This window comes from Acinonyx jubatus, chromosome B3 (assembly GCF_027475565.1).
Source record: "Acinonyx jubatus isolate Ajub_Pintada_27869175 chromosome B3, VMU_Ajub_asm_v1.0, whole genome shotgun sequence".
NCBI lineage: Eukaryota > Metazoa > Chordata > Mammalia > Carnivora > Felidae > Acinonyx > Acinonyx jubatus.
Genome location: NC_069386.1, coordinates 118,429,314 through 118,450,977, shown reverse-complemented (window position 1 = coordinate 118,450,977; position 21,664 = coordinate 118,429,314). Strand labels below are relative to the sequence as shown.

At 40.8% G+C, this 21,664-nt stretch overlaps 1 protein-coding gene across 16 annotated transcripts in view; it reads right to left on the bottom strand.

The window, feature by feature from the left end:
- TTLL5 (tubulin tyrosine ligase like 5) overlaps positions 1 to 21,664 on the bottom strand; it is a 282,100-nt gene that overhangs the window by 89,874 nt on the left and 170,562 nt on the right. The window contains exon 32 of one of the 16 annotated variants that reach the window (XM_053224748.1): positions 16,934 to 17,851. The exons of the other annotated variants lie outside the window; for them this stretch is intronic. Within the exon in view, the coding sequence (XP_053080723.1) occupies positions 17,845 to 17,851 (7 nt within the window). The 3' untranslated portion in view covers positions 16,934 to 17,844. Of the gene's footprint in view, positions 1 to 16,933; positions 17,852 to 21,664 lie in introns of those variants that run through there. 16 annotated transcript variants of the gene reach the window in all.

Here is a 21,664-nt window from a genome sequence, read left to right as displayed (position 1 = left end):
CCAGGAAGCTTCAAATTCAAGACGGCTGGTTGAATCTAAGGTAGGAACAGAGGCACAATCATCTTCTAAAACATCAACTTTAAAAGAACAGGGGTTAATTATACAGAAGTCATGGTTTTTCTTAACCACCTATTAGTGAGCTTACGTGTGCATCATGAGATAAGATAACTGGTCTGAGAAGACAGGTTTTTCCTTATTCTAAATTTACCTCAGTAGGGTCCCCAGCCAAGCAGATGTTTGGCCTGTCAGACACATGAGGAAGGAGAAGGGCTGGTGGCCTTTGGAACTGTTCAGTACCCATGCTATGCTGTCTGTTAAGAACTCTGACCTTCTTCCTTGCCCAGATCCCCACATTTTAGATTCTGGTGACCATGTCTGTATATATCCCAGTTGAAGTCTTCATAACTACAGGCCTCCGCTTGCCCTCTCGGTCTGTTTCTTCCAGGTAGAAAAGTCCCCATTTATACCATTTCATGCTAATTAGGATGGTGATTATTAAAAATGAAACCAAATACATGGAAAAAAACCAAGCGCTGGCCAGCATGAGGAAACACTGGAACGCTCGTGCATTGCTGGTGGGAATGTGAAATGTTGTAGCTCCTGTGGAAAACATTCTGGCAGTTCCTCAAAAAGCCAAACACAGAATTACCATGTGATTCAGTGATTCCACCCCTGGGCATAACCCCCCCCCCCCAACCCAATTGAAAACAGGGCCTACTTGTACACCGAAGTTCCCAGCAGCATTATTTCCAGTAGCCAAACGGTGAAAACATCAACAGATGAATGGATAAACAAATGTGGTCTATACCTCCAACGAAATATTAGTCAGCCTTAAAAAGGAAGGAGATTCTGACACAAGAGACAACATGGATGAACCCTGGGGACGTTATGCTAAGTGAAATAAGTCTGTCACAAAAGGACCAATATTGCAGGATTTCACTTATACGAGGTCCCTAGAAGAGTCAAATTTATAGAGACAAAGTAGAACAGTGGTTGCTGGGGCTGGGGAGATGGGAGAATCGGGAGTTACTGTTTAATGGGTACTGAGTTACAGCTTGGGATGATGAGAAAGTTCTGGAGACAGATGGTGGTGATGGTTGCACAAATTGTGAATGTACGAGATGCCACTGAATCGTAGCACAGAAATGGTACAGTTTAGGATATATATATTGCCCCACATTTTTAAAAAAGGTCCCCTTTAAAAAGGTTTTTAGAACAGTCTTTTATCTGGCAGCCCTTTTCACTCACTTCTGGTTCTTCTCTGGACCTTCTTTAATTACCCTGTGTTTTTTTTGTTTGTTTGTTTTTTCCTTTTTGAAGTATAGTGACCAGAAAATTGCACACAGAAGAAACATGAAGAATCTCATTGTGAACAACCTTACCCCAAACCTGATTAACGGGGCTTTAGGAAAGGAAACCGTGCCTAACTGAAGAGAAATATTCATAGTGACTTAAATCATCACGCTGTTATTTCCTCTGCAAATTTCCTTTGGCATTAATGGTCATTTTGATGGCAGAGTCACAGCAACACTGGGGTAAGGTTATGCCGACCTTCCTGAGGCCTGACCTATGGGCCACCTAGTTATTTATAACCTGATTCCTAATGACCCCAACGGAACCCTGGGGGAGGGGACAGAGCGGAATGTCTGCTGAATCCAGAAGCCCAGGCTCCTCTCTTGTCTGTGTTCTCCCTCACAGCTTCATCATTTCAGGGGGCTGCTTTGGAGTCTCTGCCTCTCTCAAAGAGATTTCCAAATACCTAGTTAAGGGAAAGTCTGCATAATATATCCCGAAGCCCATGGATGAAAGGTTTTCTACTCACATAATCTCACCTCTGATATGTCACATCCCTTGCTCATCTCCTCCCACAGTTTGGCTCCCACAGTTCAGTTGCACAATTACACGCTTTTGGCTAATCTTCTTGGAGAAAAGTACCCAAATGCTCAGGGCTTATTTATGAATTTTTCCGAGTACGACATCTGATCTTCAGTGACCCCTCGGTGTGTGTGCTACTCTACATAGTTCAAACGACGCAGTCTTTCCCAAGGGGCTTCCAGAGGTATGGAGAAGTGTGGCGGCCAATGACTGACGAGAAAGGAGTCGTACCTAAATACGCAGATAGAATGTTCACGTTGTTCACAAAGTGAAATGCTGAATGGGAGTCAAACAGGAGTTAAGGGGTGAGGAAAGGAGGGGCCAGAGGCACGTGTCATCTCCTTTCTCATTAGTGAGGGGAGAGGAAAGCTTAGTGAAGAAAACATGTGGGGAGGTGCACGGGCTCTGAGTGGAGTGGAGAAAGGCCTCCAGGTAGAAAGGAAGAGAAGGGTGGGGGCAAGGGTGGGTTGATCCAGTGAACAAAGGAACACGGGAAGATACAGATGAAACAGCAGGAACTGCCTGACTGGATTAACCTTCAGATTTCTGTATCAATTAGGGCAGATATTCAAATTTAGAAGGAAACTACTGTCTATGGTAACTGCACCAAAAGTCAAAAAATACACCAACTGTGATTCTCCTTCCACCCTGGCTTGCTGGTTCTAGAAGTTTCTGGCCACGAGCAGCAATCTAGACTCGGGAATTAGGTATTAAAGGATTTTTGTAACTACGTTATAACTATTAAGTCAGAAATCATCTCACTGGCAGGCTAGGTTGGTTTTATTTTCTGAAAGCTTCTTTAACAACAAATATTCCTAGGAGGCATTTACTTTAACGCCTGCTTGTTGTGCATCAGAAATCAGAGTCTGTAACAGGGCCCTCTTCCATGGAGACCACCAGGGACTGTGAGTGTTAGGACAGCGGGCAAGAGGAGATCACGTAAGGGTAAGACTGAGGATGAGAGGAGGTTTGCTCATCCAACTGCAAACTGTGAACAGACTGCAACGTCATAAACTTTCACAGCAGAAGCTGCTTTTAATCTCCTCAGTACCATAAATCCACTCTCCAAATCACAAAAGAAACTTTCTCAAGCAAGGAGAAACTTTTAGCCAAGAGGCAGGAATTTTTACAGTGCACCACTGGGTAGGGACCGGAGCGCTGAGCCGTGGAGGGCGACGTGGTGATGCCGGGTGAAGCTCGCTTGCTTGGAGCGCCAGTGGGTGGTACTCAGGCCGCTGTATCTTCCAACTAAAGCACAAGTGTGTGGGGTTTGTAGGACGCAGGTTGTACAATGGCTGACTCGGAGGAGGCCAGGCGCACTCTCTTCTGGGCCTTCCCTGAGATTTCGTTATCTGCATATTCCTTCATGTGGCATCTAATAGTTTCTGTTTCCATCCAAAATTCCATCCCATTTTCCTGAACCTCAATTCATTGTAGTCTACTAGTAATACATTTTCTACTCCCATCAAAATTTTGAGATTCATTTGTTCTCTCTAGTTTTTATATTATTCTTTGCTCAATACTAAAATATAATAGTGCAAAGAGTCCCTGAAAATAACTTCTAAGAGTTTCATGTTATCTGTACAGCCAAGAAAGTTAGCTGTGGAAAAGCTCAGAATGTCTAACATTGGACTCAAATTCAAAGATTCAGAGTCAACTATGCTGTATTTCCCTTTACTACATATGTAGCTAATAGGCAACAATATGGCAAATTTTTCTCAACATCACCCTCTCTTATTAGCCAATTTACTTAGAACTTCATCTCACTTTCTATGTTGCACTGTGGCATATCAGGGCTAAATGTTTCCCCATAACTGTCCTCCTGCAGAACGCCCCACCCCCCAACCTCCAGCCAATATACATTGAAGGGCTAGACTTTCCCCTTTGCTTTAATAGCTGTTCCAAAGAATGGATGTTGGTTCTAAGGAACTTGGAGGTGATCTATCAAACGCACTGGTTTTTAGTAAAGCAGATCTCCTCACCAGGCAATTACACTCTCCATGAAGATAGGCTTTCAGCGTCAAGATTTTCTGAGAATCATGTGATGTCACAAGACTGTAGGGGAAGAATGGGGCACAGAAATGTGACAGTCATACAGAGAGTGTGACCCCCACAGCCCACTTCCCCGGGCTCCTTCACCCAATCGCAGCAAAACTTGAGCTACCATGTACAGGCAAGGATGCCCCTGTCCTTCTTGAAGGTTGGGAAGTGTGTGGGTGTGCTTTCAAAGGCCATAATAATGGGGGTGGGGGATTGCTGACATTCAACAGGCGGGGGGCGGGGGGCAGTGTCAAGGGTGCTAAACGTCTAAAAACGCAGGGAAGAGTCGTGTACTAGGAAGAATATGTCTGCTCAGAATGCCACCAATGCTTCTAATGAGAAACACTGTACAGCCATGAAGGAAGTGCTTTCTGGGGAGAATCTTACTGTTTCTTCACAAGAAAGAATATCCATCTACTTCCATGGCACTTTATAGAATGTGTAGATGTTAAAGACAGCAGAGGTTACATTCCCTTTGTAAATTCTCAGTCCCAAACAAAGTAGTCATAGCACACAGTACGTGTGTGGTAAATGCTGAAGATCCTACAGGGAAGGGTGGGGCTCCCACGAGCAGTACAAAGCAGTGCTGGCCGGAATATGAAGCGGCTACCTTGGACTGTGACTCAGTCACACAAGCGCCCTTCCTTGAGACGACTATCACACAGGGCCCTGGAGAACTTTATGTGTGCATCCTATTTCATCAGGCAGAACATTAAAAAGATATGTAATCCAGAGCTGAGATTTAATAATTATTACTGCTTAACAAGGATTTTCTTAAGTAGCACTGGCATTACTCTTGTAACTACAAATACTTTGGTGGTAAAGATTACAATGGTCACTACTATACTTTGGTGCCACAGCCTTAATTTCTGCTAAGGCATGAAGAGTTTTACAAAAACACCACTGTTTTTGCAACATGTGTAAATGTCAACGTGGTGAAAAAGGCAAAAAAATGTCTTAGCATTACTGTGAAAAACCTTTTGATCCTACTGGCTTCCTCAAAGGGTCTTGAGGATCCCCCCTGGACCCCCAGATCCATGAACTGCACTTGGTGAACCACAGACCTGTTGCAATACAGCCTGGGGACAGGTGAGAAGAGAGCACGACCGGAAAAGGACTCTTCAGTTACCCAAAAAGCTGACATACAGGATGAAAAGCAGACACCTCTCACAGTTCAGAAAGCTGGCCACATGACTGTAAAGCATAAAAGGATCTCTAGAATCTTAACTGGTGCTCCCATCCGGCTCTCCAAACATCTGAAGCCAGAGATGAACTGGAATCTAACAAAGGCTGTGACAAAGTCCAGACCCAGCGTAATTATCAATTAGATTGGCTCACCCCCTTCGCCTCCCACCCCTCTCCCACACACTAGCAACCGGAGAAAAGGATAAGCATGTCTTTTTGGGAGAGGGGGGAGGGTAAATAACATTTACTTAAGACTCTGGTTTTACAGAAAATGCCTAGCATACAACTAATACTTGTAAAAGACACGCAGAAGCAAGAAAATGTGACCCAGGAGAGAAAACAGTCAATAGAAGGGCACTGACAAGACGGCACAGATGTTGGACTTACCAGAGGTGGACTTCAAAATAACCATGAGAAACATGTATGAGGGTCAAGTAGAAAAGGTGGGCAACATGTATGAACAAATGGGGGAATTTCAACAGAGAGATGAAATTTACTTAAAAAAAAAAAAAAAAACCATACAAGAATTCTAGAAGTGAAAAAATATACAATCTGAAAGGAAGAATTCATTCCAAATGCTTAACAACAGACTGAATGCAATAGAGGAGAGTATGTAACATATATAAAATTGGAATCCCAGAAGGCAGAGGAGAGAGAATGAGGCAGAAGAAATCTATAAAGGGATAAAGGCTGAGAATTTCCAATGCTGATGGAAGACATTAACCTACAGACCTAAGTAGCTCAGCAAATCCTAAGCAGGGTTAAGTACAAAGAAATCTACACCCAGGCACATGATAGTCCAATTGCTGAAAACTAAAAATCAGGAACAAAAACTTCAAAGCAGCCAGGGTGGTGGGGTGCTGGTTGGCGCTGGTAGAAATATTACCCACAAGCGAACAACAATGCTAATGGTTAGCTGACTTATCATTAGAAAACAAAGGCCCGAAAACAATGAACAGGTATTTTAAAGTGCTGGGAAAAAAACCAAAACCAAACAAAAACGCTGCCAGTATGGACTTAAACATTTAAACAACACTCTCCACCCACTCAGTCAATTTGACAATTATGTGAAACTATATCCAGTAACTTCAGAATACACATTCTTTTCAAGTGAACACGGAACATTCATGAAGATAGTCCAAATGCTGGGCCATAAAATAAGTCTCAATAAAAATCAAAGGAACCTCAAAAAATAAATGGTAATTACCTTTAAAAAAAAATCAAAGGACTAAAATCCAGAATGTACACTGATTAGAATATTAAATTATAAATCAGTAATAAGATATCTAGAAAATTCCAAAATATTTGGAAATTTAACAACACACTTCTACATAATCTATGAGTCAAGGAAGAAATCACAGGAAAAATTTAAAAATGTATTCAACTGAGTGGCAATGAAAACACAACTGAACAAAACCTAAAAGAGTACTTACTTAGAAACTTATAATATTTAATGTCTTTATTAGAAAAGAAATGAGTAAAAATTAACAACCTAAGCTTTCACCTTAAGAAGCTAGAAAAATAAGAGCAAGGTAAACACACAGTAAATAGAATAAAAAATAGAACAATAAAAGCAGAAGTCAACAAGGAGGCCATTAGACTGAGGTGGCTCTAATGCCTTGGCAGCCTTTATAAGCAAACCAAAACTTAAGCCAGCATCAGTGCACTCAAGTCTGAGAAAATGAAATTAAGAACAACCAATCACAAACAGCCCAGTAGGCTTTCCCAAATAAGGCAACTGCTTCAGCTATAATCAATCAAGTAATCAAATAATTTCCTTGCTTTCTTTAGGAGTCTGCTCTATTAAAAAAAAAAAAAAAAAAGGGCGGGGGGGGTGCGTGACTGGGTGGCTCAGTCAGGTAAGTGTCCAACTTCAGCTCAGGTCATGATCCCATGGTTCATGGGTTCAAGCCCCACATCGGGCTCTGTGCTGACAGCTCAGAGCCTGAAGCCTGCTTCGGATTCTGTCTCCCTCTCTCTCTCTCTCTGGCCCTATCCTGCTCACTCTCTGTCTCTTTCTGTCTCTCAGAAATAAATAAACATTAAAAAAAAAAGAAAGCCTTTCCCTTAGTTCCCCCTGATAGATTGCTCCTAACCATTTTCAGTTTGTCACTGCCCAGTTAAAAATCAATGTTTGCTCCAATGAGCTCTTCAAAATTTTAATACACTTCAGTTTATCTTTTAGCACAGTGAAATAGAAAATAGGCAAACAGAGCATATCAACAAAATCAAAGGTGGCTATTTGGAAGATTTTAAAAGTTGATGAATTCCAAGCAAGCTGATCTTAAAGAATAAAAGGACATAAAAAGTTAATGAAGAAGATCATAGAGTCTATAGACAACAAAGACAGAAAGTAATATTATGAACAACTCTATGCCAAAAATTCAGTGAATAAATCCTTGGAAATACAACTTATTAAAAGTGACACAATGAGAGAAAGTCTAAATTGCTCTCTGTACATAAATAGGTATATAAAGAAATTTAACTTATAATCAAAAACCTTCTTACAAAGAAAACTTTAAGCTCAGATGGTTTTAGTGAAGTCTATCAAACATTTAAAGAAATAATTCCAATCTTTCACAAAATCTTTCAGAACAAAAGAGAGAAGGGAAAATTTCCCAACTCATTTTATGATGTTAACATATCTCTGACACAAAAAACATGACAAAGACATTACAAGAAAATTACAGGCCAATATGCCTCAAGAATATACACAAAAAAACTCTGATGAAATATTAGCAAATAAAATCAATCAACCTATATCTATCTTCTTTATAAAAAAAAAAAACTACCCCCAGGGCACCTGGGTAGCTCAGTCGGTTGACTGACCAAATCTTGATTTCAGCTCAGGTCATAATCCAAGGGTCGTGGGATCTAGCTCTGTGTGGAGCCTGCTTGAGATTCTCTCTCTCTCTCCCTCTCTCTCTCTCTCTCTCTCTCTCTCTCTCTCTCTCCTTCTGGCCCTCTCCCCTACTCATGCTCTCTAAATTAAAAGAAAAAAAATATCTCCTATAAAAAATAAGATCGCATCATGACCAAGTGATATTTACCATGGGAATGGTTTAAGATGTAAAAATCAATCATGTATTCACTGCATTAAAAGAATAAAGAAGAAAAATCATATTAGAATATTATTAGATGAAATACCGCATTGGACAAAATGCAACACCCATTCATGACAGAAACTCTCAGTAAACTAGGAACAAAAGAAAGTTCCTAACCTAATAAAGTATCTCTATAAAAAAATCTATGGTTAACATCATACTTATTGGTGAAACACTGAACTCTTTTCCTTTAAGAACAGGAATAAAGGAAGGATGTTTTTTCTCACTACTTCAATTAAAAATTAGTAATGGAAGGGGTGCGTGGGTTACTCAGTCGGTTAAGTGCCCAACTTCAGTTCAGGTCATGATCTCACAGTTCGTGAGTTTGAGCCCCATATCAGGCTCTGTACTAACAGCTCAGAGCCTGGAGTCTGTTTCGGATTCTGTGTCTCCCTCTCTCTATCCCTCCCCTACTTGCGTGCGCTCTCTCTCTCTCTCTCTCAAAAGTAAACATTAAAAAAAAAACTTTTATAAAAAAATTAGTAATGGAAGACATAGCCAATGTCATAAGGAAAAAAAAAACTGCTAGTATTCACAGATGTGATTGTTTACACAGAAAACCTTATGAATTTTATAAAAATATTGGTAGCACAGGAATCAAGGTCCATAAACAAAATGCAATTATATTTTTAACAATTCTCTTTTTTTTTTTAAAGTTTATATATTTATTTTGAAATAGAGAGCGAGCAGGGGAGGGGCAGAGAGAGAGAAGAGAGAGAATCCCAAGCAGGCTCTGTGCTGTCAGTGCAGAGTCTGATATGGGGCTTGATCTCACAAACTGTGAGATCGTGACATGAGCCAAAATCAAGAGTCAGATAGTTAACTTCTATTGGAAGACTCAATATTGTTAAGATGTTTATTCTACATTTCAAATGTTGCTTTCTTAGTTCCACAGTTTCTATCTGGAAATCTGGCTTGAGATTTCCTATCTTTGATTCATTGAAGCATATTTTCCTATACAGCTTGGTTCATAGTTATAATAGCCACTTTAAAATCCTTGCGTATTAATTCCATCATCTGAGCCTTCTTAAGACTGGTCTCTGTTGATTATCTTTCATTCTAAGAATGGGTCATGTTTTCCTGTTTTTTCATATGTTGAAGAATTTCACATTGTATCCTGGACACTGTGAAATGTTATAGATACTGGATTGTATTATATTGCTCCAAAGACCACGCGCGTGCGTGTGCGTGCATGTGCGTGTGTGTGTGTGTTTTAAACAGGCAGCTAATTTGGCTAAACTCCACCTGAAATTCTTTCTTCCCTTCCATGGGCCATTGCTCTATGTTCAGTTCTTTTAGCTTTAACTGTATAGTTTGGAGTAGATGGTTGCCTCATTTCCAGGGCTTTCCTCTCACTCTTCCAGAAGGTGGCTGTTCTAAACCTCAGCCTCCAGTTTGTTAAGCCAGTTAATTTGGATTGCCATGTAAGTTCCAATTGCAAACCGTGGCCTGCCCTCAGGTCAAAAGGTAATAACTGAAAAACAAAGAGAAAGCTCACCTCTTGCAGTTCCCTTCCTCCAAATTTCCATTCCTTTCTTCCAAATACTGGCTTCTGTTTACCCTCCACTGCCTTCAGGTTGTTGTACTTTGTGTTTCATCCAGTGGGCTGATTGGATAAAAACTCACTCAGCCACAACCGGAACTGGAAACCACCCCCAACTGATCTATAGATCCAATGCCATCACAGTAAGAATCCCAGCAGGCTTTGCTGTTATTGAAGAAACTGACCAGTTGATGTTAAAATTTATATAGAGAAGTCAAAGAATCTAGAATAGTCAAAACAATTTTGAAAAGGGAGACTTACATTACCTGATTTCAAGGCCACTATATAAAAATCACAATCAAGAAAGTGAAGCATAGGCATAATAGTAAATAAATAATAGGTCAGCGAAACAGAATAAAGAGTTCAGAAATAGACCCATAAATATATGGTCAACTAATTTTTGACTAAGGTGCCAAAGTGAATTCAATGGGGAAAATAATTTTTTTTCAGCAAATACTGCTAAAACAACTGGATATCCATATGAAAAAAAAAATGAACATCAACCTTTACTTCATTCTACAGATAAACGTAAATTTGAGTTGGATTACAGACCCCTAAACTTAAAAGCCTCTAGAAGAAAATATGATGTTTTTGTAAACTTGTCATAGGCAAAGATTTCTTTTTTAAAAAAATTTTTGATGTCTTTTCATTTTTTGAGAGAGAGACATACAGACAGAGACAGACAGCAAGTGGGGGAGGGGCACAGGGGGAGGGAGACACAGAAACTGAAGCAGGCTCCAGGCTCTGAGCTCTCAGCACAGAGCCCAATGTGGGGCTCGAACCTATGAACCGCAAGATCATGACCTGAGCCGAAGTCAGACCCTTAACCAACTGAGGTACCCAGGCATCACATCATAGGTAAAGATTTCTTAGGACACAAAGAGCTCTGATCATAAGTGAAAACATCTGAGGGGCACCTGGCTGGCTTAACCGGTGGAGCATGTGACTCTTGATGTGGGGGGTTGTAAGTTTGTGTCCCATGTTGGGTGTAGAGATTACTGAAAATAAAATCTTTTAAAAATTTTGATAAATTAGGCTTTTTTATTTCTGTTCATCAAAAGCTATCACTAAGAAAATGAACAGGCACGCCATGCCCTGAAGAAAAATATTTACAATACGTATATGTAAGAAAGATTCTTAATTGATAACATATAAAGAAGTCCTATCATTAACTGTTGACTTCAACAGTAAAATGACAACCTAATTTTAAAATGTATAAAACATTTTAATAGATACTTTATAAAAATATACATATGAATGGCCAATAAAACATTAAAAAGCACATAAAATGTTCTCAGTATCAGTAGTCATTAGGAAAATGAAAATAGCACTTTATGTCTATTAAAATGACTAAAATCAGGGGCGCCTGGGTGGCTTAGTTGGTTGAGTGTCGGACTTCGGCTCAGGTCAAATCTCACAGCTAGCGGGTTTGAGCCCCACATTGGGTTTTGCGCTGATAGCATGGAGCCTGCTTCAGGTTCTCTCTCTTCCTCTCCCTCTGCCTCTCTCCAGCTCATGCTCTCTCTCTCCCTCAAAAATAAACATCAAGAAAAAAAAAACCACAAAACAAAATAAAATAAAATGACTAAAATCAAACACAACAATACCAAATGCTGGTGAACATGTGCGTTACTAGAATTCGCACACGTTGCTGATGGGAGTGTAAAATGATACAATAGTTTCAGAAAACCATTTGTCAGTTTCTTATAAATTAAAAAATATTCGTATGACTTAACAGTTCTATTCCTAAGTAGATACCCCCCCCCAAACATATGGTTATGAAAAAAAGAGTTATATAATAATTCTCATTGAGTTTGTATTCATAATAGTAAAAAACTGAGACCAATCTTAATGCCCATCAGTAAGAAAATGGATAAACAAATTGTGGGAATATTCATATAGAACACTACACTCAACAATACAAAACACTGAACCACTGATATAAGCAACAATATAGATGAACCTCTAAAACACTTTGCTGAAAGAAGCCAGATATAAAAGAATATTGTAGGATTCCACTTATAAGAAGTCCAACACTAGGCAAAACTGTATTTATACACCCATGCTCAGAAGCACAATAGCTAAAATGTGGGAGAAACCCACGTGTCCATCAAGGATGAATGGATAAACAAAATGTGGTACACCATTCAGTGAAATGTTATTCAGCCTTAAAAAGGAAGGGAGGGACGCCTGGGTGGCTCAGTCGGTTAAGCGTCCGACTTCAGCTCAGGTCACGATCTTGCGGTCCGTGAGTTCGAGCCCCGCGTCGGGCTCTGGGCTGATGGCCCAGAGCCTGGAGCCTGCTTCCGGTTCTGTGTCTCCCTCTCTCTCTGCCCCTGCCCCGTTCATGCTCTGTCTCTCTCTGTCTCAAAAATAAATAAAACGTTAAAAAAAAATTAAAAAAAAAAAAAAAAAAAAAAGGAAGGGAATTCTGCACGTGCTACAACGTGAATGGACCTTGAGGGCATTATGCTAAGTATAAGATACCAGTCACAAAAGGACAGATACTGTATGATTCCGCTTATATGAGGTACTTAAGAGTGGTCAAAATCATAGAGACAGAAAAGTATAACAGGTGGTTGCCAGGGACTGGGGGAAGGGGAGAATGGGGAGTTACTGTGTGGTCCGGTTTTCAGTTCTACAAGATGTAGAGTCATGGCGCTAGATGGTGGTGATGGTTGGACAAGAATGAGAATGGATTTAATACCACTCTACTGTACAGTTAAAAATGGTTTGTAAATTCTATGGCATGTGTATTTTACTGCAATAAAAAACCGTGAAAAAAAGAAGAGGCAAACTACTGTACCGTAAGAGAAGTCAATAGTGTGATTAGTGAGGGAGGAGGAGTACTGACTGGGAAGAGACACGGGGATTTTGAGTGTGACAGAGATGTTCCCCATCTTGTGTTGAGTGGGGGTTACGTGGATATATATAAAATGGCCAAAACTCATCAAGCTGAACACTTGGGATCCGTGCACATTATGTAAATTTTTACTTCAGCTGGAAAAAAGACAATTTCTTTTATCTTTCATAAAAAAACTAATTATTAGGGGCTCCTGGTGGCTCGGTCAGTTAAACATCTGACTTAGGCTTAGGTCACGATCTTGCAGTTCGTGGGTTTGAGCCCTGCGTCGGGCTCTGTGCTGACAGCTCAGAGTCTGGAGCCTGCTTCAGATTCTGTGTCTCCTTCTCTCTCTGTTCCTCCCCTGCTCACGCTCTGTCCCTCTCTCTCAAAAATAAGCAAAGATTTAAAAAAATTTAAAAAAAGACTAGTATTTCCTATTCTGTGTATATGTTACATCTCTAGCTGACTTCCCTGATTTTTGCAGCAAAATTACTCTTTTCATCCTGCATTTTGCAATGCTGGGACCCCATATAAAGGTACATGTCTAAGTAGTTCTCTTATTTCCACAGCATTCAACTCACATAAATAAATAACCCACGAAATAAATCCAACCCATTTATTGGACACTGTTTGTAGGCATTAGTAAGAAGAAAAAGATGAGCTTCTGCTCTCAAAGAGCTCCAGATCTGGAGGAAGTACATTTGTTAAGGTGAGTCCACAGGGAAGATGGGGGCGGGGGTGGAAAAAAAGGCAGGAATGGCAGGGCTGTGGAAGAGGTGGCATCCCCACAGGTGTCCAAAACCGAGGAGGAACAGTGTGGGGGGTGGGGGGGGGGGCAGAGTCCAGGGAGCTAGCGACATGGTAATGTGAGTGAGGAGGAAAATCACATGAGCCCCTGAAGGATCCAACAGGCTGGCAGAAGGTCTGGGGAAGTAAGGGGAATGTAAGCAGAGAGGCAATAATAATGGTAAATGAACAGTCTGGACAAAAGGCAGAAAAGAAATGCTGGCTCGGAAAAACTGAGCCTGAAAGATCTATTATGAGATTAGAAGTAATATGTGCTTAGAAGGGAGTCAAGGGGTCAGGGACGGTTAAGTTTAGCATTAAATTGCATGGTGTGGGCTCCGAGAAAAAAGTCTGCTTACTAAAGGTAACCAGTGAATGACTGAGGACTTCTTTCATTAGTGAAAGGATAAAAGTCGAATTGCATTTAGATACAAGTGTAATAAGCAACACTAACAAGTCTTAAGGCTTTGCTGTGGTGGACCCGGAACAGTGACAGCTAGCCAAATGGAATTCGTGCCTAAAATTATTTAAGTGCAATGAGTTCGACCTGCCAAGAGATTTTATGCTCATGGTGACAGGTGCCTTGATTCTGAGAGAGTCTTTGTGTTGGAATATTATGTTAAAAGGACCTCTGAAAACACAGGTGCTAAAGACTAAAATTTATTTTTCCCTTTTGAGTTTGTTCCTTGAGATAAGACTAGATAGAACACTTTGACCTTTCTGTTTTGAATCTGTGGAGTCCTACGGAAATGGTAATTCTGCACAAAAACCTGAAGTACAACCGGGTGGTATTAGAGACATAGAAAAGCTCAGAAATTATGTGAAAAACTGATAAACTTTTGATGACCTATATGCTAGGTCAAGAGCACAGAACTATATAAAATTATAGATGCAAGCTGATCTTCCTGCTTGAGAACAGGGTGAAAGGGCTTAAAAACCTTTAAATATTTTGTTTATTTGAGAGGATGAAAGGCCCTTGGGAGAGGATTAAAGAAATAATCCAAGAAAGAAGGCAAAAAGAAATGAAAGGTTTCAGACGCTGGAAAGGAATCAAAACCAATCCAAGAGTTGGGTTAGTGAGAGAATTCTGGAGGGAGAGCAGAGGCCCCATGCCCCTGGATCCACACCCCGGGTTCTGAACGGGATGACCCCGAGAACAGGAAGCAGCATAGCTTAGCGACCAGGCCTGTGCTCTAGAACAAGACAGCTGGGTTCAAATCCTGGCTCTACCAGTCACTTAGGCTCTCTGTGCCTTGCTTTCCTCAGCTGTGAAATGGGAATAAAAATCAACCCCATCTGTCAGAGGGCTGGCCCAAGAATTAAATGGGATCATTCACAGAAAGCATTTAGCACGATGTTTGGCACACATAATAGATGGGAGTTCCTATTATATTAACATTTGTCCCATGGAAGGTGAATCCAAACCTTGGGGAAAATGAACAATAAGGGCACTAAGGAACAGGTGTGAGCCAGTCCGATCGAAGAGAAGTAAAGCAGTACTTACAATCTCCTTCCAAGTACCGTGCCCGTGTGGGTTAACTGGGTGATGACGGGGGTGCCAACCTAGTGGACCTGATAAAGGACTCATGAGTGGCTCAGCATGTGTGAGCAGGGGAGCCCAGGCCACCTGCCAGTCCTCCCCACCAGAGCCGGCGGGGGCTCATGACCGGGGCCCGCTGCTCCAAGCCAACCCAGACAGAGAGTGCTGTAACCTTGTGCAAGGCGCTGGCCCCTGTGTGGAAGTGGGGGTTTACTAATCATGCTGATTAGCAGGGAGGGGCAGCTGTTCAGGCAGTGGATGCGAGCGTGATGAATGAGGGAGAATCACAGTCTTCCCCCCGCACCCCCAATCCTGTTGGCCAAAGCCTCAGCTGCCAGCAGAGCCCACATCTCCTTACGTCTTTTCAAAATGAAACACAATTTTTTTAAGGAACAAAATATTCTCAATGCCATAAACATGACAAATGCAAAAAGACAGGGTCATCTGAGATCCAACTAACAAAGATGGCTACTAGGAACACTTTGTCAACATTTTGATGTATATTCTTCCTCTGTGTGTATTTCCCTCCCACAGAGTGATTCTGCACTATCTGCTTTGTAGTCGGCTTTTTTCATCTGGCAGAGTGTGTTGTGAAAATTTTCTCACATGGCAGCACTGGGTTTTGGTAGTTCTCACTACACTGTTAACTTCTATTATACTTAAGGCCAACCTGAACCCTTAAGCCTTCTTCGCACTTGAATTTCCAAAGCCACGTGAAGAGCTTTATGTTTTTCCTTACGAAGTTCTAAATTCCATGGGCCAGACGCATCACTCTGGCCTGACCAGATCATCGTTAATACTGATTGTCATCCCAGATATTCAGTATCGCATCCTACTTTGTGTCATCTGGAAATGGGATCGGTACGTCTTCTAGCTATGTAGGTGCCTGGTATACAGTAGGCACCTAAACGAATATGAATGGATGAATGGATTCATTGATAAAAATGGTGAATTAAGGGGCCAATGACAAAGCCCCAGACACTTAATTCTCAAACTTACATTGACGTATTGTTTGAGTAGAGTGGCCTATTTAGTAACCAGATATTCCTAATGACAGCATTCTCTTGTTCACATTTCCCTTTGGTACTCACAAGATTTCATTAGGCTGTGTTGAAACCCAGTTATGATAATTCTTTCCTAGTCCCCTGATCTTCTCTTACGAAAGAAATTCTACCGTGAAGGGAAATGAGGCTAGTGTAGCATGGCTTTTATTTTTTTCCTCTCACGAATCAATGCTGGGCTTAAGTAATTCCCCTTGCCTTCTCTAAGGGCTTGCCAAGTCATTGCTTTGCTAACCTGTTCAATTTGGGCCTGAAACTGACATCCCAAGTTACTAGTTTACATATTCAGTATCCAATTTATTTCTATCTCTTCCCTTCCTTTCCCAGTGTATAAGCCTCTTTGCACATTAAAGCACACATTGAATCACAAGGGCTAAAACCATAAATCATGAATTAGTAATCATAAGAACTGCTCCTTCTTTGGAGATAGTAGTTCAATTATTGGGTAGAGAGAATACGATTGATTCAATACCATGATTCTTGTGAATTTCATTTACCTTGAAGAGAACAGGATTTGGATAGGGGAAGGTGCACCCTGAAAACTAAGACCCTAAATAAGGAAGAGACTGTATATCAACTGGTACCCTGAAAATAAATCAGTCACCTATTGTTTACTACCCTTCTTTTAATAGAAAAGCCAAGAGTAAAAGTAGGACAACATGCTAAAAATCAACAGAAGCTCCCCCCACCAAAAAAAGGCAAGAATGAAAAGAGATTAAAATGTGAGAGCCGGGGCGGGGTGGTGGGGGGCCGGGTGGCTCAGTTGGTTAAGCATCCAACTTTGGCTCTGTTCATGATCTCACAGCTCATGGGTTCGAGCCCCGCGTTGGGCTCTGTGCTGACAGCTCAGAGCCTGGAGCCTGCTTCAGATTCTGTGTCTCCTTCTCTCTCTGCCTCCCCCCTGCTCTCTCTCTCTCTCTCTCAAAAATAAACAAACATTTAAAAAATAAAAAAAAAAAATGTGAGAGCAGGGTCCAAAAAAGATATATAACTTGAAATACAGAACTGCAAGCAATTAAGAAGGGAGGTTTCTGATTATTCATTCAATAGGCAGAGATCTAGAAAAGGAAAAGGAAGCAGTAGTGATAGCTGGAAGATGTCTAAGGGAGATACTTTGACTACTTTTACTTTGAGTTTATTAAATACGGTATGACAACGATATAAATTTGGGAGGAACACACTGAGGTATCGTGTCAAAAAGCTAAGCGTTGAGATGCCTGTCCTTTAAAAGTACAGTGAGGCCCCAGCCAGCTGGACTTGACAATGGATACAGAATGTGAACCAGACTTTTGCCGTCTCCACACTTGTACCACTCCATGATTGATGGAATGATCCCCAGGAGGAGGAAATAAGGACAAAGTTAGGATTTCTCAGTACATCTGGCAGAGAAGCTGGGGGCAAGCTTTATGGAACACAAAGCTGGATATAAAACCTAACCATTCAAAGGTTAAGTTCACAGCACTGTTCTAGAAGGCAACTTAGGATTCTGGCAGTCAGCAAGCTATACAGACGGAGACTCCCTTGTCCTTTATCTATTAGCAGTCTGGATCTGAAAAGACAGATTGATCCTTAGCCTTATTAACAAGAAATGTCTTTGATCCAGCTCTTTACTTTGGCATAACCGGCATACCACATGAAGCCTGAAAAATGTAGCTGTGAACTAAAAAAGAAGTGAGCAAAGAGTGACCTTTAAGAAAGCCAAAAGAGAACTCCCTGACACCAGTTCATTCAACAATGAAGACTTGAGTCCAGCTCAGTGGGATTTTCATCAGATGAAGGGAAAAGTCTGATGCCTTTGTGACAACAAGGCAGGTACACACGAGCACAGCTGGCCTCGGTAAAACTGGCCCACCGTCACCCAGCTTTCACACCCTGCAAAGACAAGCCAGGAAAAGTTTTCAAAGTGAAAGTTAATGTGCAGATTGTCTAGGGCAGCTGACATGCCAGTTTCCAAGAACTTCTACACTGAATTGTAGCTGGGTTCAAACTCAGTGCACACAAACAGTTTGCAAAGTGTCACAAATTTAGAATTCCTGCCTCATCGCATCAGTTAGGCTCCTTTCGTTCCTCCTCTTTTCCCCAGGAAGCAAAACAGCAGGGAACTTGAAAGCGGCAAGCCGACAGCCTGGGCTTCAGCAACCTGTCTCTGCCCCCTTTCTTCAAGTGGCCAAGGGAAATGGGGGACAACTAAAAAAAAAAGGAAAAAAAACCCAAAAACTCTACCTTTTTCTTTTCTTAAACTTTTTACCTTCTCCACCAGCCCTTTTTTCTTTTCTTTATAGTTGTTTTCATAAAATAGGGAAAATACTGGGGAAATCACAAGAAAGGAGTTTTTTTTTGTTTTGTTTTGTTTTTTGGTTTTTTTTAAAGGTATAGGACCAAAGGGAAGGAAATAAAATGTGTACTCATGGTCAGGTCTTTTTTTCTTACTGCAGGGGTGGGTGTGTGTGTGTGTGTGTGTGTGTGCGCGCGCGCGCGTGTGTGTGGGTGTGTGTGTGTTGCTTCTAGGAGCCCATTCCCAAGCTACCTTCAACATAGAATCTATAGAAACAATCCTTCACCACACTAGAAACTGGCCTCTTATTCATCAAGTCCATAACATGGCAACCACGGCACATGCTTCCGTTATGTCAAGACAAGTCTACTGAAATGTGCTGTCCCCGAGATTTACTGGAGGTGCTTAGTCCAAGGTCACAGCTAGTGCAAGCTGCAGGCACCTGCCTCTGACAGGATACCCCTGAAAACTCATTATTCTGGCCCTCAGCTGCTTGCACTGAATACCAATTCATTACCAGTGCCAGCGCAGTGATTCTCAACGTGTGGTCCCCTGAACCAATCGCGCGGCATCAACTAGAAACTTGTTAAAAATGAAAATAATTGAGCCTTACCCCCAGACCTACTGGAACCAGAAGCTCTGGATTTGGGCCCAGCAATCTGTTTTAACAAGCCCTTCAGGTGATTCGGACACACACCATTGAGAATCACTCGGAGAGTGGTTAAGAGCTTGGATTCTGTGACCACTTGCTTGGGTTTGAATCCTGGCTGCCATTCACCAATGCCTATCTTGGGCAAACTGCTTCATTTCTCTGTGGTTAGTTGTTTCATCTGTACAATGGGAATGATAACAGTACTTCTCTTAAAAAGTAGCTGCAAGCACTAAATAAGTTAACACATGTAGAGTTTTGAGAACAGTTGCTAGCACATAGTAGAAGCTTTTAAGTGAGTTAAGGTACCTAAAGCATTTAGTGTGTGGCATACCATAAGCCCTGCATGTTACTATTGGCTACTATTAGTTCTTATATATGATCTTATTTTTGAGGGTCAAGGAGACATAACCTGATTTCTCAGTGATCAACAGGCAATCCATATTCTTATACGGTAAAATGGGTCCTCTTCGTATAGAGAAACTCATCAGTTTTGCTTTGAATATGATAAAAATAGGAATATGAAATTTGTATTCTAGGGATTGAGTCAAACAAAAACTCTTTACTTCTAGAGCTCTAAATTCAGACATGACACTTGCTGATGAAGAAATGTGGGCTTTCTCTTTGTGTCTGTCTATGGCCTGGTTCCATACCCACTAGGTCCATAAATGGCCTGGAAGCTAAAAGGGACATCTTTCATTATTTCTTTTTGTTTACATCCTTTCCAGGATATCATGGTTCTCTTCTAAAATACCATATCATTGCTATTGAATAATATGTTCGTTAAACCATGGCTAAAATGATAAATCATATTTATAAGACTTGTTGACCAGCACTTGTATGATGAGGCCACTGTAAGAAACCAAGAAGACTAAAGTAGTCATCCCAATCTGCCTGAACTGCTTGTTCGAATCTGTGAAAGAAATTAAGTTATAGCCAGAAAGGCAGCAGACAAAGCAAACAGAAATTTAATCCAAATTCTAAATATAAGCCATATACTTATAGTTAGCTCTTCAGGCTAGTGATGTTTTTCTGCCCACACACAAAGCATGATATTAGTGTCCAGTGAAAGTGAAAAATTGTACAAAGTCACAGATGATGGTAAAGATATTTATAATGCCAAACTGTTTCAGCTTCTAACAGAATTGTTCTCCACTTCTGTTCACAGGTTGTTTCTTATATTCCACAAATGACAGTTTATTTTCAGAAATATTTCGGCCTCTCTTTTGCACATTATCATCATTAATAACTAGATCTTAGACTAGTCGAGGATGCCAATGTGAAAATGCCAGTACTGATTTTCCTCTAAAAGGAGTAAAGTAGTAAAAACAGCAGAAACTTTCATACCGGAAAGAGCTGGACACCAACACCGTTGAAATGTCCATCCTACTCAAAGCAATCTACAGATTCAATGTAATCCCTACCAAATATGGCATTTTTCACAGAACTAGAACAAACAGTCCTAAAATTCAAACGGAACCACACATGATCCCAAATCGCTACAGCAATCAAGAAAGAACAAAGCTGGAGGTAACACAATCCCAGATTTCAAAATACACTACAAAGCTATAGTAATAAAAAAATCTGGTACTGGCACAAAACAGATACATAGATCAAGGGAACAAGATAGAGAGCCCAGAAATAAACCCATGCTTATATGGCCCATTAATCTTTGAACAAAGGAGGCAAGAATGTACAACGGGGGACAGATAGTCTCTTCAATAAATGGTGTTGGGAAAACTGGACAGCCACATGCAAAAGAATGACACTGAACTGCTTTCTCACACCATATACAAAAATAAACTCAAAACAGATTAAAGACCTAAATGTGAAACCTGAAACCATAAAACTCCTAAACGAAAACACAGCAGTAATCTCTTGGACATTGGCCTTGGCAACATTTTTCTAGATATGCCTCCCAGGCAAGGGAAACAAAAGAAAAAATAAACTATCGAGACTACACCAAAATAAAAAGCTTCTGTACGGCGAAGGAAACTATCAACAGAACGACAAGGTAACCTACTAAATAGAAGAAGGTATCTGCAGCTATGTCCAATAAAAGGCTAATATACAGCATATATAAAAAATTTACACAACTCAGTATCAAAAAACCCCACAAATAATCTGAATTTAAAATGGGCAGAGGACCTGAATAGACATTTTCCCAAAGACGATGTACAAATGGCCAAAGATACGTGAAAAGATGCTCATCGTCACTTATCATCTGGAAAATGCAAATCAAAAACACAATGAGATACCACCTCACACCAGTTGGAATGGCTAGTATCAAAAAGACAAGAAACGACAAATGTTGGCGAGGACGTGGGAAAAAAGGAACACTCGTGCACTGTTGGTAGGAACGTAAATTGGAGCAGCCACTGTGGAAAACGGTATGGAGGTTCCTCAAAAAGTTACAAATAGAAATACCATAGGATCCAATAATTCCAGTGCTGGGCATTTACCCACAGAAAATGAAAACACTAAGTCCAAAAGATATATGCACTCCTATGTTTACTGCAGCATTATTTACAACAGCCACGATACAGAAGCAACCCACGTGTCCATCAACAGAAGAATGGATAAAGAAGATGTGGTGTTCATACACACACACACACACACACACACACACACACACACACGCAGAATATTACTCAGCCATAAAAAAGAATGGGATTTTGTCATATGTGACAACATGGATACATCCAGAGGGTATTACGCTAAGTGAAATAAGTCAGAGAAAGCCAGATACTATATGATTTCA